This window comes from Pundamilia nyererei, unplaced genomic scaffold (genome assembly GCF_000239375.1).
Source record: "Pundamilia nyererei isolate P.nyererei 1_Seehausen unplaced genomic scaffold, PunNye1.0 scaffold00116, whole genome shotgun sequence".
Lineage (NCBI taxonomy): Eukaryota > Metazoa > Chordata > Actinopteri > Cichliformes > Cichlidae > Pundamilia > Pundamilia nyererei.
Genome location: NW_005187517.1, coordinates 1,754,005 through 1,772,061, shown reverse-complemented (window position 1 = coordinate 1,772,061; position 18,057 = coordinate 1,754,005). Strand labels below are relative to the sequence as shown.

General features: G+C 40.1%; 1 protein-coding gene across 2 annotated transcripts; it reads left to right on the top strand.

The window, feature by feature from the left end:
* Nucleotides 1–54: 54 nt before the first annotated feature.
* Nucleotides 55–12,804, top strand: LOC102214635 (interleukin-17 receptor D). 2 transcript variants are annotated; one of them, XM_005742058.1, is made up of 12 exons: nucleotides 55–273; nucleotides 3,010–3,094; nucleotides 5,677–5,835; nucleotides 6,196–6,314; nucleotides 7,468–7,591; nucleotides 7,766–7,804; nucleotides 7,900–8,045; nucleotides 8,165–8,239; nucleotides 10,635–10,701; nucleotides 11,185–11,328; nucleotides 11,476–11,648; nucleotides 11,811–12,804. In XM_005742058.1, the coding sequence occupies exons 1-12, from the start codon at nucleotides 160–162 to the stop codon at nucleotides 12,324–12,326; spliced, it is 1,761 nt and encodes a 586-aa protein (XP_005742115.1). In that variant the 5' UTR covers nucleotides 55–159; the 3' UTR covers nucleotides 12,327–12,804. The 2 variants fall into 2 exon arrangements, with proteins under 2 accessions (XP_005742115.1, XP_005742114.1); XM_005742057.1 differs by having other exon boundaries at nucleotides 11,182–11,328.
* Nucleotides 12,805–18,057: the final 5,253 nt, after the last annotated feature.

Genomic DNA, 18,057 nt, shown 5'->3' with positions numbered 1-18,057 from the left:
AGCCTGAAGATACCACTCCCCTCCACGTCTTTCTTCCTTCTCCAAGGTTGCAGTCACTTAATGCTCGAGCACAACTTGGAGGTGCTTCAGCTGCCAGAGTGTCGGTGAGAGTTTGAGATCCAGTGCTCGCCATGACAATGAGGTCCTGGCCCTAGAAGCATGTGGGAGCTTTTGTACCTGTTTTTGACGCTTTGTCAGCTGCTCTGCTGTCAGGCTGAGGCCACAGCTGCTCCTGTCACCCCTCAGAGCTGCAGTCTGGACTGTATCCAGCAGGTAAGCTGGAGGTTGTATCTCCTTCATAGTCAACTGTTAACTCACCTTAATTCAGTAACTTTGTATAATTCGTACAATATGCAGCATCATGTTTTATTTTTTGTTTTGTGACAGATGTTCTCTCAGCCTTTGTTTGAAAAGTAAGAAAAACTCCCGACTAAAAATAATTCACATAACACATTTTTTTAAGAGAATTATTCAGTTTGTCCTGGTTTTAAGAAAAGTTTAGGTCCTCGTTAAGTGGTCGCAAGATAAATCTAAAGAATAGCAAATAAACAACCTGCAGATTGAGTTCCTGCTGCGTAACTGATGAGTTACACAGAAAACGACATCCTCAATTCTTCAAATATAAGATCCAAATTTAGTAGGGAAAAAAATTCATTTTAAACCGTCAAACTGCTGCATGGTTTAAAATCCCAGGTGTCACATTTTATTTCCCGCCCCTTCAGTGGGTATGTTGTTCTCTGTAGTGGAAAGTATGACGTGTACAAGATTTCCTATATTTGTTATCATCTAAAAAACAAATCTTATGTTCCTTTAATGTGTGTGTGTGGGTGTGTGTGTGTAACCCTGTAATCTTGAACATAAATCAAGTTAGAAATTGAGGGGGGCTTGAGTGGATTTTCTCATGCTATCGTCTCACACTACAAGCTCCAACAGTTTCAATCTGTCCACACTCTCAGTGGATGTCGGAATGTTTTCACTGCGTTATTTAGGTTGGCTGGAGTTACACATACTGGCTGTAAACAGATTATACCGTGATGACTGTGTGGTGTGTATTCACATAATGAACCTATGATTGTTATTATCAGAGAAGGAAATCTGCAGCAGTTACCTTTAGTTTTAGGTGTCACAAGAAGAAGAGGGGAGGGGGGAGTTGTAATGATTTCCCGGCACAAAGATAAATTCATGGAGAGATTTTAAATGTGAAAAAGTTTAAAAAGCAAAGGAGGAGAGCATTTGGAGACTTTTCACTGGAGCTTGTGCCACAGAGATTTATGATGCAACTCATTAAAATGGATCCAGTCGTGAGCGATTATCCAAAATGTTGATTTTATTTGAGCCAGATGTCTGATTTGCTGTCAGTAATGCAGTGTTTTTACTTGAAAAGATATTACCCCTGGGTTACCATACCACAGTGAGATGGTTAAACCAAAGGGCCATGCTCACGTATTCCTTTAAATTTAATTTTGATTAATGAAAAGTGGGGCACTCAGTCATCTTGTAGAAATTAGACTTTGATTTTTCTCCAAAACTTAATTTGTGTGGGCTTTTTATATGGATTAAGACTTCCTCCATGTTTGCTCGGCTGGTTTGCTCCAGAAAACGAGGGTTTAGGCTACGCAGACTTTCTACCTAACCTTCCGCACACACGGTTTCTCTTTTATCATCCTATTAGTCATGATCTCAAAAACCTGTAGAGCAAGTCAGCAGTGTAAGAAAGTGATCAAACAATTTTTTAATGACAAACACCAACAGCCAGTGCTATATCTGTCTAGGGGCACACCAGACTTTCATTTTCACAGAAGGTGGAGGTAAACAGCTGTTTTATTACAGAGAAACTATAACAAATTCAGTGACCCAGTCACACTTTCACTGCTCCAACAAGTCAAATATGTCCTTCTATAATTTAGCGTGCTTTGAGTGTGAAGCAGCATTAACTATAATTACACAAACACCCCGTAAAAGCGATGCTTTGGGAAATGCACTGTCCTGCTCTTCATTGATAATGTTCACTCAACAGCAGAGCACAGTGAGTCAACCCTGATCAGTGCCTTCACTACACAGTATGTTGAGAAGCATCCACTGTTTAAACACAAGAACAAGCCGCAGCACATACTGTACAGATGGGAATCAGATTTTACATGGAGAATCTTACAAAAACAAGAACCACATTGTTTGTAATATAGCAACAAGGTTCTCCAAACTTACCATGAAGGGTTGTCAGTGCTGATCCACTGTTTAAGCTGTGATAGGTAAGTATGTGCAGATGTTTGGAAATCAAAGCACCTCTGATGATTGTTACTTGAACTCAACTGAACTGAACTGAAGTGGTGCACTACCTTTTTTTATGGCAGGCAAACTGAACATGCAATACAATTCTTTTCAATTCAATTGTACTTTTACAGCGCCAAGTCACACCACACTTACCTCAAGGTGCTTTATATTGTAAGGTAAAGACCCCAAAATAATAAAGAGAAAACACTGAAAACCCCAACAATCACATGACTCCCTATGAGCAAGCACTTTGGCGACAGTGGGGAGGAAAAACTTCCTTTTAACAGGAAGTGTGGCCATTAGCCACGACCGGTTGGGGGTGAGGGGAGATAGACAGGATAAAGACACACTTTGGAAGAGTGCACAGTTGAACGTTTTCAGACTGTCTCTCATGGAAGGCTTTCATAGTGTTGGACAGATACATTTCAGATACGTAAGTTACTGAAACTTAAGCTCTATGAAGAGTAAAGCAAAACTGCCAAAGGATATCAGTTCATTGTTGGGAAGCAGGAATTGCGACACAGTTCTGTGACATCCATTTTATTGTTGCTGCTATTAAGTCACATTTTTCCCTTCCCTACTCCTCCTCACTTTTGGCAGCTGAACAGGGATTGTACACAGTCCTGCTTTTCATTATAAAGTTAAAGGGAAGGTCAAATTGAACCTTGTGTGCACAAAACTACGAAAGAGATATAGATGAGTGTGTACAGTTTGACTTCTTTATTTTCTCCTATGCAGGGCCGTCCAGCATGTGAATACTGCAGAATAACAAGGAGGGATGTCAGAAAGGCTCTGGGCTTTAAATCCATTGAAAGGTTTGGAAGTAAGTCAGGTTCAAACATCATACTGCAAATATCTGAGCTCTATGTGAGTTTGAGGTTTGAATGAACTTGGTTCACACCTATTTCCACAGTGCTAAGAATGTGGTTCACCTTGTAATTATTATCTCTGCGCAGCATCTGCTTCAACCATCATTTTTTTCTCTCTTTCCTGGTAAACTTCCGACCCTTCCACCTTCCGTGCTCAATCTTTTTCTAATTGTACTGTGATTAATTTCAACATTTAACATGCTAACTTTTGCAGAATTGGCAGAGATGTCCACTCCTTTCAACATTGTCTTCAGTGTTTTCCATTTGTAAATAATATTTCTCTCTGTAGAATGACAGACTAATTACCTCATAACGCTTCTCAGATCAATGGTTGTTTCACTAGGATCATCACAGTTTCAACACCAGTTCCTTCTTGGCACTGCACTAGCACATAGCTGAATGCTTCAGACCAGCAGGTTAGAGGTCAAGCCTTCTGAATGCGATAACTTAAGAATAAGGCAACCCAGTATTTTGACATTCATACCATAGGTGCATCTACTTGGAGGCTGAGGCACTACAGCTGACTGCTGCCAATATGTTTTTTATAACGTAATGACTGGCAGCTGTTGGTCCAACTAGATCCATGTCAACACAAAACTTTGCTTAGCTGTCAGCAAATCTCCATGTAATTTGGTTATTCATGGTCCCCAGAGGATTAATCGGTCTTTTAGCTTTTAAAAGTGCTTTTGAGAAATAGTTTCTTTCTGGAGGTTTTTCAAAGTTTTTCTTTTGGCTGCTTTTACACTCATTTTCACTCAAGTCCCAAGGAATGCTTTTTTGTTTGCTTAGCCACTTCACACTGACCTATGAATCATTCAAGCATAAAAAAGACCCCTAAATCAATGGATGAGTGATTGTTGTGGCTACATGCTACTGAGAATTTTGCAAAGAATCAGTGTTAAAATATATCTTTTTTTCTTTCTTTTTTTCCTTGTTTTTTTTACAACCGGCTTGGCACAAAAACAACAATTTGTTCTCTTTTATTTAGCTGAATCCACCAAAAAAGGTTTAAAAAAATACAAAAATAAAGACAACATAGTTGTATTGCACTCATCCCATAAACAGGCATCGTGTAGAATTTGCACATGTACATGTCAAATAATGTCTAGAAGTATTAAAACTGCAGTACATTTATCAGGATTACTACAGCTAGTGCTTGTCTAATTGATGCTAACACCATGACTAATATTAAATCTGCTTTAGACAGTCATGTTCCCCACTGCCCGGTCGTTCCAAAGATGAAAATTGTCTGGGTTTGGTAATACATTTTTTTCCTTCCATGGATCGAGTAATACCGCTCAATTTTGTTCCAGTAGTTCAAACAAGAATGAATGTATGCTGATCAAGGTACAGACTTTTGAGGATTATCAAATCCGGCTCATCAAATTACTGGGATTAACTGGGATTCAGGGGGGTTCCAAAATTCACATAAAATAAAAGATAACTGATTAATTACACTAGCAAAAACTCACCTTTTAGGCTGTTTTTGTCAGGGATTTTTCAGTTTTCTTCATTCCAAATTTAGCGGCTAGTCGAACGATATTTTGTTGTGGTTCCAAATTTTGGTGACCGTTAAGTTATGTAGGAGTGATGTATGTTGAATGTGACATGTGAAACAAATGCAAATGGTGAACATAACACCATAACACCAAGTCTTGTTCAGATTATCCCCACTGTGATGAAGGAGAAAGGGTTCATGCATGTAGTTGACAAAGCAGGTTTTAAAACATGAACATTGCTCTTTGTACAGCAACAACATGCTGATGGCAGAAATCATTAAGAGCATGTCTACAGATTTAAGTTTGCAATGGTTTAACTGTTATGTACTGCAATCAGCTTTAACATTCATAATTGATTACTTGTATTTCCTCTCTTTACCACTTTAATTAATTAAAAACTGAAGATCGTAATGTTTATATTGTATCTATAAAATACAGTGCATCATAAAATGACTGAAATAAGTGCATAACAATATTTTGTTGCATAAATACCTAACACAGAGTAGGCAATAATCCAGTTTTCCAGCTCTTAACTCTGTTTATCACGTCTAGTTTTCTTGTTCGATTGCTTTTTGAGTTTTGATTTTTCCTTTGTGATCAGACTGAATTCAACCCTCTGCTGGGATCCGGGTAATCCTGATATTCTGGATCAAATAAATTATTTTCCTATTAAAATGTGTTTAATCCAGATTTTAAAAAATAATAATTTTGGATTACCTGATCTTATCTGATCTTGCAATCCTATTTCTCCATTGAACCAGATTTGGATTGGGTCAGTTCAGATAGATTATATTTGAAAAACTGAGGATTGGTCAGAGAATTGTGTTATCTGTCTTTTCCTTTCATTACCGCTGTCAGCATTATGACCATTGTTTACAATAACATTCCCATCAGCCCAAACTGTAACTATTTGTGGTGCAAATATTACCATCTTAGCATTCCAACCATATTAATTTAAATGTGTTAGCATGTTGGGATTAGCAAGTGCAGCCTCTCAGAGCTATTATTGAAGTATTTTCCTCATTATTCCTCTTCAGGTTGTATTCCATGGCCATGTTTTGAGCTGCTGGGAAATGAAGACCCTAAAATCTGTCAACACTACGTCCAAGCACCAAATGATGTGAAGGTTGAGTTTTTAAATGACTCAAACTCCCAATCTGACACAATCATTGTCTCCTGGAAACCCAGTTACTATGGTAAAATTTGTTTGCTTATTGAGAATATATACCTATCATTTATCATGTCGTATCCTAAGTTTCTAAGTGAAAAGAGTAATTTTTCACTTGGTGGTGGGATATCTATGATTTGTTTTTCTTTATTATTATGAGAGGTTAAAAAAGACACCTGACTTCAATTATGAGACATATGCGAGATGTCTCCAAAATTATTTTTCTTATTGTACTGTATGTGACTGAGGCACTGAAGCATGACAACGTAGGAGCCTGATAAAAAACAGAAGAAAGAACAAACTCTCAGACGTAAACACTCGTACACACAGTGTGCAAGTTTGATGAAGGGTTGTTGCTAATTCTTTGTTTCTTTTGTGTTTGCTGCAGGGATCGCCTTCCTTCGTGGCTTTCAGGTGTCCCTCCAGGCTCTGGGAGGGACTAGCGTTGCCTGTCAGCTCTTTCTCTTCCACCGCAACTTATCCCTCCCAACTTCACATGCTCAACGGGTAGGAAGGGCCCCGCTGGCTTTGGCTGTGTTATTTTTCCTTTTATTGTGCTAGACCACACAAAGAAAACGTGAAGCTTTTAAAGTTTTAAGTTACAGCTAGTTATGACAATAACTGGCTTCATGTGGATATATTTCCATTTACAAATGTTTTGAGTTACAAGTGGTTTCTACATTTTTCTCAGTTACATTCCCTTGAACCAGAGCTTAAACAGCATCTTTCAGTTTTGGGGTGAAAACTGCAAAACACTGAATACAGAATAAAACAAAATAATGTTCTGGATGAGATTACGATCAAACATAAAACTGACAACATGTCCTTGGAGGAAACAGTTTAACATTTTATACTAAAGATCATCCAAATGCTGTAAATATGAGGCAGGACATAGAAGACTATTGTTTATAGATGAAGCCTTTTTTTAACAAGCTTGTCCGCAGTGGACTTATTAAATTATTTACATATATTCAAACCACATGGACACAACAATGAATAGCTCCATTCAATTTTTTTAACTGGTAAGTCTCAAAGAATGAAAAAGCAGCAACACTACTGACAGTAACAACAACATGTAACTAGCTTCTTTTTACTTCTTCTTCTTGACGAAGAATCGCTCTTTCACACTAAAGTTCCCCTGTGCGATATTGGCTAAAATTTAAATAAAAACACAATGCAATGATTTGCAAACAAGGAAAAACATAAAAAATCTGAACTGAGTAAACAGCTGGAGGAACATTAGGTTAACTGGCAACAGGTCAGTAATATTATTGGGTATAAAAAGGGGGTCTTAGAGAGGCAAAGTGTCTCAGAAGTAAAGATGAGCAGAAGTTCACTGATCTGGAAAAAGGCAGCATCTACAAAATCCTCTTTCAGAATAGTTTCAGTTTTAAATTGAGAAGATTAAATATCTCATCTACAGTACACAATTTAATCTAAAGATTCTGAGAATCTGAAAAAAATCTCAGTAAGTAGGGGACAAGGCTGAAATTTCCGGACCCTCATGGACCCTCTTGGGTGACGTTGCATTAAAAACAGACACGATTCTGTCATTGAAATCCCTGCATGAGCTCAGGAGCACAGGAACCATCGTCTGTGATCACAGTTCACTGCCCCAAACCATATATGAAGTGTATAATGTGCCCATGCTATTCTGCAGGTGTACAAGTCAGACCCGTTCCCCGGCCTCTCCCTTGGATCCCAGTATGCTGTTACTGTCATGGCTCTGCCAGTGCCTGAGGAGTGGGAGAGCTTCTACCGCAGTGAGATCTTCTCTACACGATGTAAGATGCTGTTTGGTGACCTTTATTATTTAAATCTGCCTTTTTAGTTTTGGTCCAACTTCAGTGAATAGCATTATCATAAATTTACATATTTTGCCACCAATCAGCTCTGCTATTCTGTCAACACTGCATTAAATCAATATTTAGAGTAACATGTGCTTCATGTTCTTGCAGCATGTGCAGAGAAGAATGGCTTTGAGCAGTGTAAAAATGGTGAGAAAACTTATTTTCCTGTGAAGTCCAGTCTGTGACAGTCTTTCTCCAAAGATCTGCTTTATTCATGACATTATGTTATGGTCTGGTTACAGACTGGTACCCTAAACATATTAAGGTTCAGCAGGAAGGCAGTGCCATCACTGTGACCTTTAACTTGGCTCCCCCGAATCTGGGAATAAGAAGCTACTTCTCACTGTGTTACATAAATGGCAGGAAAAAATACACCAACATAATACCGGTAAGTAATTTCCTGTGCTGCACCTTTGTTTCATTCAGTGCCTTTTATTTATTTTTAGATATTTCTGATCATTTAGGTTCTCTTTATAAATGTAACAAGCATTAATTTCATCATCTTAGGATCTGACTACAAATAAAACTCACCATAGCTATCAGCTGAGCGACCTTCAAGAAGGAACCAATTACACCTGTGAGGTAAAAGAATTATGACTAACACTGTTTATAGTATATGTGGACATAAGTATAACTGTTTTCCACCAAAAGACTTGGTTGATGAATAAACTTGAATACTTGAATGGACTTTGTGTTTATTGACTTTTTTCCCAAATCTTTTTACCACATGTGTGGATTTCATCAGAAAATAGTTTGCTCATCAGTCATATTGCGCGAGGTGATGACATTGTAGGTCTTTTCACATTCTTTTACTGTCTTTTAACTAACCGTTCAATTTTTATGGACAGCAGCTTTCCTGTTTTTGTGCACTTTCATTGTTCTCTTTCCCAGAAACAGCTAACTTTGTCTGATACAACAGCTCAACCCCCCCCCCCCCCCCCCCCCCCCACACACACACACACACATAATCAAAGTTAGCAAATAAGTGGTTGTGAAATGCATATACGAAGATCACACATATCATTGTGACCACCTGCCTAATATTGTGTTAATCTCCTTTTGCTGCCAAAACAGCCCTGACCCATCGAAGCATGGACTTTATTACCACTCCTGAATGTGTGCTTTGGTATCTGGCTTGTTTAACCAGCACATGCATGGCTTGATTGGATTAGGGTATTTAGAGGCCAGTTCAACACCTCAAACTTGTTGTTGTGCTCCTTAAACCATTCCTGAAGCATTTTTGCTTTGTGGCAGGGTGCATTATCCTGCTGAAAGAGCCCCACAGCTATTAGGGAACACCGTTTCTATGAAAGCATATACATGTTCTGCAATAATTCTTAGGTACACTACCAGTCAAAAGTTTGGACACACCTTCTGATTTAATGGTTTTTATTTATTTTAATGACTATTTACATTGTAGATTCTCACTGAAGACATCAAAACTATCAATGAACACATATGGAATCATTTAGTAAACAAAAAAGTGTGAAGTAACTCAAAACACGTTTTAGATTTTAGTTGTTTTGTTTTTTTAAATAGGCTCCCTTTATTACTTTGCACACTCTTGGCATTCCCCTCGATTAGCTTCATGAGGTAGTCACCTGAAATGATTTTCCAAGAGTCTTGAAGGAGTTCCCGGAGATGCACTCGTTGGCCCTTTTGCCTTCACTCTGCAGTCTATCTCACCCCAAGGTGCGGTAAGCTGAACACAGCTTCAACCGTCTGTTTGTTGGAAAATAGTAAGGCGACCGCACCGCATTTTCTTGTTAGTAACAGTAACGCCGTTGTAACGATAGAAATACTAATTAGTTAGATTACTCGTTACTGAAAAAAGTAACGCCGTCATTCCCATCACTGATTGTAACGCTTGATGGGTTTTGCGACTGCACTCGGGGACACATTCAAAGTTTTTGCAATTTTCTGGACTGACTGACCTTCATTTCTTAAAGTAATGACGGCCTGTTCTTTCTCTTTACTTAGCCGATTAGTTCTTGCCATAACACAAATTCTAACAGTTGTCAGATAGGGCTGCCAGCAGGCAAGAAATTCCACAAATGAACCCTGATGAGGCACAGCTGTGAGGTGAAAACCATTTCAGGAGACTACATCATGAAGCTTGAGAGAAGGGTAGAGAGCCCTGTCAACGCAGCACAGAGTAGCTACTCTTGAATCAGAAGTATAAGACATATTTAGAGTTATTTATCAATTTTTTTCTTTGCTACATAATTCCATATATCTTTCTTCATATATTTGATGTCTTCAGTATGTATCTACAGTAGAGAAAGTAGTAAAAAATAAAGAAAAACCATTAAATGAGAAGGTGTGTCCAAACATTTGACTGCTAGTGTAGGTGCTACATGTCAAAGTAACATTGACATGGATAGCTTCCAATAGTGCATCCCAGTGGAGGTGTTCCCCTAGGTAAGCCATCACACACCCGACCATCCACGTGATGGTCAGGTGGTCCAGTTCGGATGCTCACTTGCCCATTGTTGGCACGTTCCATGGTGGATGTGGTTGGCATTGTAACCCTCACTTGTTTTTGGCGATGCATCCCCATACACAAGAAACTGTGATGCACTGTGTATTCTGACACCTTTCTATCAGAATCAGAGGTAACTTTTTTGGCAATTTTAGCTACAGTAGCTCATGTTGGATCAGACTACACTGCCCAGCCTTCAGTCCCCACAGACCCAGTCTCTGGTTCCCCACTGTTCCTTTTTTGGAACACTTTTGATTGATTTGACTGACCATAGCAGGCCCAGAAGAGCCCACAAGAGCTACAGGTTTGGAGATGCTCTGACCCAGTCATCTAGCCATCACAATTTAGTCCTTGTCAAACTTGCTCAAATCCTTGGGCTTGCGTAATCTTCCTGCTCCTAACACATTAACTTAGAGGACAAAATGTTCACTTGCTCTTCACTTGCTCAGTCAGATATGTACTTTCATGCTTCACCTTTTTGACTTTTTTCCACAGATTGCAGCTAATGAAGTGGATGCAGTTAGGAAAATGTTCAATGTTCATGTTGAGCACTCTCAGAAAGGTAAGGAAAGCTGTTTTGTTGCTGCATATTCACACAATTACTATGTCACAGTGTGTACAAAGCTTTCTGTACTTTTAGTTGTAAAGTTATATCTCCTGAACCATATTCAGGTTTCTTGCATGCATGCACAAATTTCTCAAGAACTATCACTGGACATGAAAAATGTGTATTCCCCAATGGCAAGCAGTTACTGGCTTTCACTAGGTGAAGGTGCGGCAGCAAGCAACCCTCCTAATTGTTTTGGTCGCAAGATTTCCACCCTTGTGTAGATGACGCCGACTTCTGTGCAAAATAGGAAACACATTAATGCTACTTTGTTAGTTATACTTGTTATACGTATTTCGCTGTCTGTTTGTTACTGATACACACTTGTGGCCAATGCGATCAGTCTTTTTATTTTAACTATTCTAATACTTTGAAAAGCAGTGAGATAATCCACTAAACTGTCTCAAGAAATAATTCAAACTTTGCTGTTATCAGAAGATGCCTCTCCACGCTCTGTCACTCCCTCCTTGGCTTTTGTCCTTCCTCTGAGTCTGGTCGCGGTAGCCGTACTTGGAGGCTGTCTGGCTATTGTCATTAGGAGGAGGACCAAGCTGCAGATGAAGAAATTTGACATACAACTAGGTGCAAAAACAACCCAGACATGTCATGTAAAATCAGTATTTGAACCACTGCCAGTTATTACGTTTATACATTTTCATTTAGTATCTCTAATCCATCTGCTCCTTTCCCCAGCAGCACATGAAAATGTTTTGTTTTTTTAATCATCAGATATCATCAACAAACACGAGGAAGTTGGGAATCAGGAAGAATTGTTATCACTGCGCAAAAACAGGCTGACCCCTCCTCGTCTTCTGATTTGCTACAGCAGCCATGAGGGCCCCGCTCATGTCAAAGCTGTCATGCAGTTAGGTGTCTTCATACAGCAGCACATGGCCACTCAGGTACAGTTTTACATTTTATCTCTTAACTTGCAGCACATTTTGTAAGGGCAGTTTTGGCAAGATTTTGCCAAAGTGTTCGTTAGTATGAGATGCATTTAATAAGAGAAAGAGATGGGATTCGGTTTATATTAACAAAGTCTTCCCACTTATTTTTCTTCAAAGGTGTGTCTGGATCTTTGGGACTCTCTGAGCGTGGCTGAGGAAGGCAGCATGGCCTGGCACTGCCGGCAGATCCGGGAAAGTGACTTTGTCTTGGTGATGTGCTCTAGGGGCTTTAACCAAAGACCCAAGCCAGAGGATGATGATGGTGATGAAGATCAGGCCTACAGCTCTGATGCAATCATCCAGCTTATTGGTGCAGAGGTGGGCCGAGCCAAAGCCTGGGGCCAGGACCTGTCCAAATACATGGCAGCCATTTTCGAGTACTCAGAGGAGACAGACATTCCCACTGAACTGAGGCTCATTTCTCACTATGTACTGACAAGTGACTTACCACTGCTCTTCTCCCACCTCCATGGAGTGGCCCTGCACAGGCCTGGGGCTTACCTTAAGATAGACCACATCTCAGAGAAAGGCTTTGCCAAGGTGCCAGCTGGAGCTGCTCTGCAGTGGGCTATCTATGAGGCTGGAATGGCATTGGAGGGAAAAGGACAGCACTCTCTGGAAGAAGGGGACTAGATAGTGAAGAAGGGACTTACACACCCTCAGTTAATGATAGTTCTCAGCTCGATATGTGATAGTTGAATGAAACTGTGAGTTTACACCTCAAACGTGAGGAGTGGATCTACACCTGTGCCTCAGCACACACTATGACCTCTGCAATGCCTTAATATGCAACTTAATATGCACCCAGTATTATGTGTCCTGGCCAAAAAGATATTTTCTCAAATAAATATTTTCAGTCAATTTTCTTGCAGTATTGTGTAATAGGTTCCATGAGTACATCAGCTATTAATCTTATTATCAAGCTTACTCTGTAAGACTGTTTATTTTGAAGTTGCATTTTAAATATTGTAAACAAGCAACTTTACAGCCATGCTTCACGTGTCTGTGTACATCTCTGCGTACAAATGGAAATCAAAGCTTCATGTCATTTAAACATATGAATAAATGTCTTGTCTTGTATATTACATTATATTTGTGTAAAATAATAAAATCTATTTACATCGAAAATTTTAATAAAATAAAAAAGTTTCAAATAATGCCATTTTATTGAGACTTGTTTTTTGTTTGTTTTTTAACATTTTGCTGGTGCTGTAAGTCCTCAGCTTGTCTTTGATCAGAAACAGTCTTGGTTAAATATTGGCTCATACACACACTGTATTAAAAACAGGGGGAAATTTTATATCGTCGATCACTGTTCCATTTTTCTGAATATAACAATTACAAGACAGACCATAATTGAAGATTATCTGTTTATTACCAAATGTCAGCAGCGTAACTAACAGCTCACTTGTTGGAATAGGTCAACAAAAGGCTGGAAAAGTCAGTGACACTAAAATGAAACAGCTGGAGGAACAATTTGCAACTAATATGGTTAAATGGCAACAGTTTACGATATGAGTTTACAAAAGAAGCCAGATGTGAACATAATCCAGATCACTGTTGTCTAATTTTGGCCAGAGTTCATTTGAAATAGACTGAGATGAGGTGGAAAACTGTTCTGTGGTCAGACGAATTTAAATTTGAAATTCTTTTTGAAAACATGGACGCTGCTTTGTCTGGATTAAAGAGGAGACTGAACATCCAGCTTGTTCAAAAGTTTGCATCTCTGATGGTATGGAGGTGCATTGGTGAAGATGGAATTGGCACCTTACACATCTGGATAGGCACCATTCGCCTCCGTCAGTGCGCCCCAGGGCGGCTGTGGCTACACTGTAGCTTGCCATCACCAGTGTGTGAATGTGTGTTCAAGTTCAAGTTCAAATTTTTTTGCCACAAGCAGTGGCAGGTTGCCCGGCAGTGGAATGAACCCGCCCCCGACCTTACACACAGTACACAGACATCACATGGGGATACAAGTTAGAGAACGGTTGCATTACAGAAAAAAACACTGCAATATACACTACAATGGGAAAGTACAAGAGGAAAAAAGAGACCTCTTTTCATGCTGGGCTATAGAGGACAGCATGAGAACAGGAAACAAAAACACTCCTCTGCACAGAAAGCACATAAATGTCCACAGTACAACATTATGGAGCATGTGACCAGCAACAGGGTTGGGTAAGGGATGAGGAGTAATCCCAGGCAACACAGCAGCCATCCTGCCACTGTACCGACTCTCCAGCGCGGGCCCAGACCCGCCTCGTGTTCCCAGGAGGCAACAAGCATCAAAGGCATTGGAAGGGGAGGGGGGATGTATGAGTGCTTATCAGTGTAAGTGTGTGTGTGTGCGTGTCCATAGTTCAGCTGAGACAGATGATTTTATTGTGATATTTATATTGCATAGTTTTATCCTCATATTTATAGTATGTGTGTTAGTGTTGTTGTACCATATTCCTTTAATCCACTGTGGACTAAGCAGACAATTGTAGGCACCTGTGAGGTGGGGGCGTTCACTAAGATGCCCTATCAGCCGCCGGGCTGACCTGTTAAAGGGGATAGTGAGCGCAGAGACAAGAGAAGGTTGTTTGCCAACCACCATTAAAATGGAGGAGGAGGAGGAGGAGAAGGAGAAGGAGAAGAAGAAGAAGAAGAAGAAGAAGAAGGAGAAGGAGAAGGAGAAGGAGAAGGAGAAGGAGAAGGAGAAGAAGAAGAAGAAGAAACAAGAGAAGCGATGCATGAAAGGTGAGCAGGAGAAAAAGGAACGCGTGTAAGCCCGCATGTGTGTTGAAGGAACTGCTGCCTGACTGTGGAGTGCCACGAGTCGTTCGGCGATCCAGTCCCAACGGCAGGAACAACAACAGTGGGTGGCGATGGCCGCAATTCACAACAGGGCAGGGGTGCCCCTCTGCCTGCATCTGACAGTGCTACGAGGGAGGTAGGTGCAGGTGTGGAGTGGGGCGAGACTGTGCGGCGACGTGCTGTCAGGAGGAGACAGGTCTGCGACAGGAGCCCCCTCCTTGTTCTTCTGCCCGGCGTGGTTTCCATCCCGGAAGAGAAATTCCTCTCCTGTGTCAGATAAGGAACATTCGCCCGCGTGTGTCTGTACTGTGGGATTATGGGACTGTGGGAGGGGAATTTTAGCATATGGGAGACATTCGTTTAGCTTTGTTTTAATAGTGTATAGTTATTTCTGCCGGCAGGGTTTTTAGCGCATTGAGAACTCTTTTTTTATTGTATACGGGGGATTTTAACTTGTATTTGTGATTCTGGCTGTTTTTTATGGAAATAAATGGTGTGTGTTCCAAGCCAGCGTAGTTTCTGTGCCCTGAGCGCTGACCCGCTCACTCCCCTTCCTCTTGTATGTGAATGGACTTGGAGGTGAAGATTTAGGTCCACCAGTCTTTGTGTGTGTGTGTGTGTGTGTGTGTGTGTGTGTGCATGTGTGTGTACAGAAGGAAGGTCATGGCAGGAGCCTTTTTTTTTAATGTATTTCCAATCAGCTTTTTTACAAGAAGTGTATTTCATACATTGGAATAAATGTATTCTTTTCGATCAAGGGCGTAGATTAGGTTTTGGCATTGGTGGGGACGGATGATTCAACCACCGAACCCTGCCCTGTTTCTTTTTTTCCCCTTTTTGTCTTTGCTTCTTGATAAAAAAGGAGAAATATACTTGCTTACATATGCTATTCTACATGCTTTTAAACCATTTAAAATTACAATTCATAGTTTTACATTTGAATTATATAATGTTAAATTACTATTAAACAAATGACTGACTAAGTATTTTAGGCTTTAGTTCACTTCAGCCATATTCCATATAAATCAGGTTTCATACAAACATAAAAATAGCTTCAAATACAGTCATGACAATAAAAGAATATGACTTTAAGGACTTAACAACATTACTTCAGTTACACCAACATCTGTTATACATTAGCACTAAGTGAACACTGAATGACCTGGTGGGTTTTGTCCATAAAACTACTCATCTAAGATTACCACAAAGTAAAAGATCTCTCAGCAAGATTATGCAACATTTTAGGCACTATTGGCCCGATCAAATCAGTGAGCTGGGATTTTTTTTATTCTAAACATGAACTACTGTTACAGCAACAGAGACGGACTACTGGTGTCCCACACAACAACTCAATGTCCTCTATGTGAAGCAGCCAAACACATGCCTGCTCCTCTCGTTAACTGAGATAAACTGCTGGCATATTGGTTTTACATCTATACTGTCCAGTCTCTCCTGGTGGACATACAGCAGCATTGTTTAATTTCATTCGAGTCACTGTTAACCTTACCCATCTTTTTAGTCTTCTTAGGGGTGGCTGTATCTCAGGTGGCAGAGCAGGTCAGCCACTAACCAGAAGGTCGGTGGTTTGATCCTAGGCTGCCTCCTAGCTACATGCCAAATATCCTTGGGCAAGATACTAACCCCGTGTTTGCCTACTGGTGGTGGTCAGAGGGCCCGGTGGCGCCAGTGTCCGGCAGCCTCGCCTCTGTCAGTGCGCCCCAGGGCAGCTGTGGCTAAAATGTAGCTTGCCGTCACCAGTGTGTGAATGGGTGAATGTAGTGAAGCTTCTTTCAGCCTCAGTACATGCGTTTTATCCTCAGATTACAATTATTATTCTGTGCTTGATGTGCCTCAGCTTTGGTCCTGGCTCTTCCCCTCTGACTGCACTAGGACATATTGCTACCTGATAAAATAACACATGGATTCGTACCATATAAAAAGTGAGACATGTCAATTCAGATTCTTTGTCAAATATACACTAATGAAACAATTTACATCAGCAGCCTGACAATTGTCATGATAATAAATACTAGTTAATCTATAGCACCAAAACATCAGTCAGTCACCTGTGACCTCGCCTCTCCACCTCTGTCTGAGCTACAACATGGCAGAGCTGCCTCTGTCACCTGATGAATAACAGTGAGACATTCCACATACATGCAGTCACACATGTGCTTCAAATACAGTCATGAACCATCAAGTCATCATCCAATTTCACCTGTGATCTTGTGTCACCATTACTCTCTGAGCTTTGTGTTGGTTGGAATATTTGCAAAATCATGACGACCTCATGATATTTTGTCTCAAAAATTAACCTATGAATATGTCAGTGTCATTAGGATGAAATTATTGTGTCACCAACATTTTAACGTTAGACATATAATTTTAACAGCCTCTGTAAACTAATATCCTGGCTTGCTCGAGGCTGCTGTTTTCTCTGACAGTTTCAATCAAAATTAGAAATGCTGCTCTGAGACTGAGCTAACTAATAGTGCTGCCTGTTGTGCAGTTAGTTTCCAAAACACGTTATTCATGGTTACATACAGTTTTAGACTGATGTGGGCCAAAGCCTAGCATAGCCTGTAACGTTATTATGACGGACATATTTTATGAGTGAACTTGGCTTTAAGTGACTGACAGGTTTCTTTGAAAAATGCTTTCATATATCCAGGTTCTTCCTTTTTGCTGCCATCCTCCTCTCCTGGCAGCGCAGGCTTGCCGCTGCTAAAACTAAACAGAGCTCCCTGAAAGGCACAGCCAATCACATTGGCCATATTTGTCACATGACGTAGGACTCCAGTCTTTCTGCACCGCTGGGTGAATGAGACGTTGACAGATGTTTTTTCTTTCTATCGGGTTAGTTTTTCTTTACTCGAAGAGATCAAATTATTGGTGGGGACAATTCAATAATCTCTGGATATTGGTGGGGACATGTCCCTTCCTTCCATGCCAAATCTACGCCCTTGTTTTCGATACTTTATAAATATGAAACTAAAGATTTTGAGTTCATGCACATTGTGAAATAAGAATCTAAATATTTGTGTCACAATGATTTCTATAAAAACATGTTTATGGGGACAATGTGACAAATCTTTGGTCCCTATTAATGGTTACTGAAGAGGAAGCTTGAACCATGGGGCTCTCCACCATCTGACCCTAGAACTGAAGAAGCTTCTCGGATGAGAGGCGCCACGTCTTCTAGCAAAGAAGTCCAGACGCTTTTCTTTCCAAGCTCCTTAGACTACGATGAACTGGATGACTGAGAACCTTCACAGACATTTAAATCAAGTGAGCAAACTCATCAAACAAATGTTTGCTACACACAGTTTACTTCCAACTGTGCTGATTTTTAACAATAAAAAAAATTTTTGTCTTCATTTTTTTGTAGTTTAAATGTCACAATTGAAATGAGAGTACTTCTCCTGTGTTTAGAAAAAAAATGCAATTTCTGTAAATCAGCCTTAAAACTATTGCACTCTGCGCTCTCATTTGACTAAACATTTTTTATTTTTTGTTTGAATGGTACTAACGTGTAGTAGAAAGTTTTATTCTGGCCCTTTTTTTT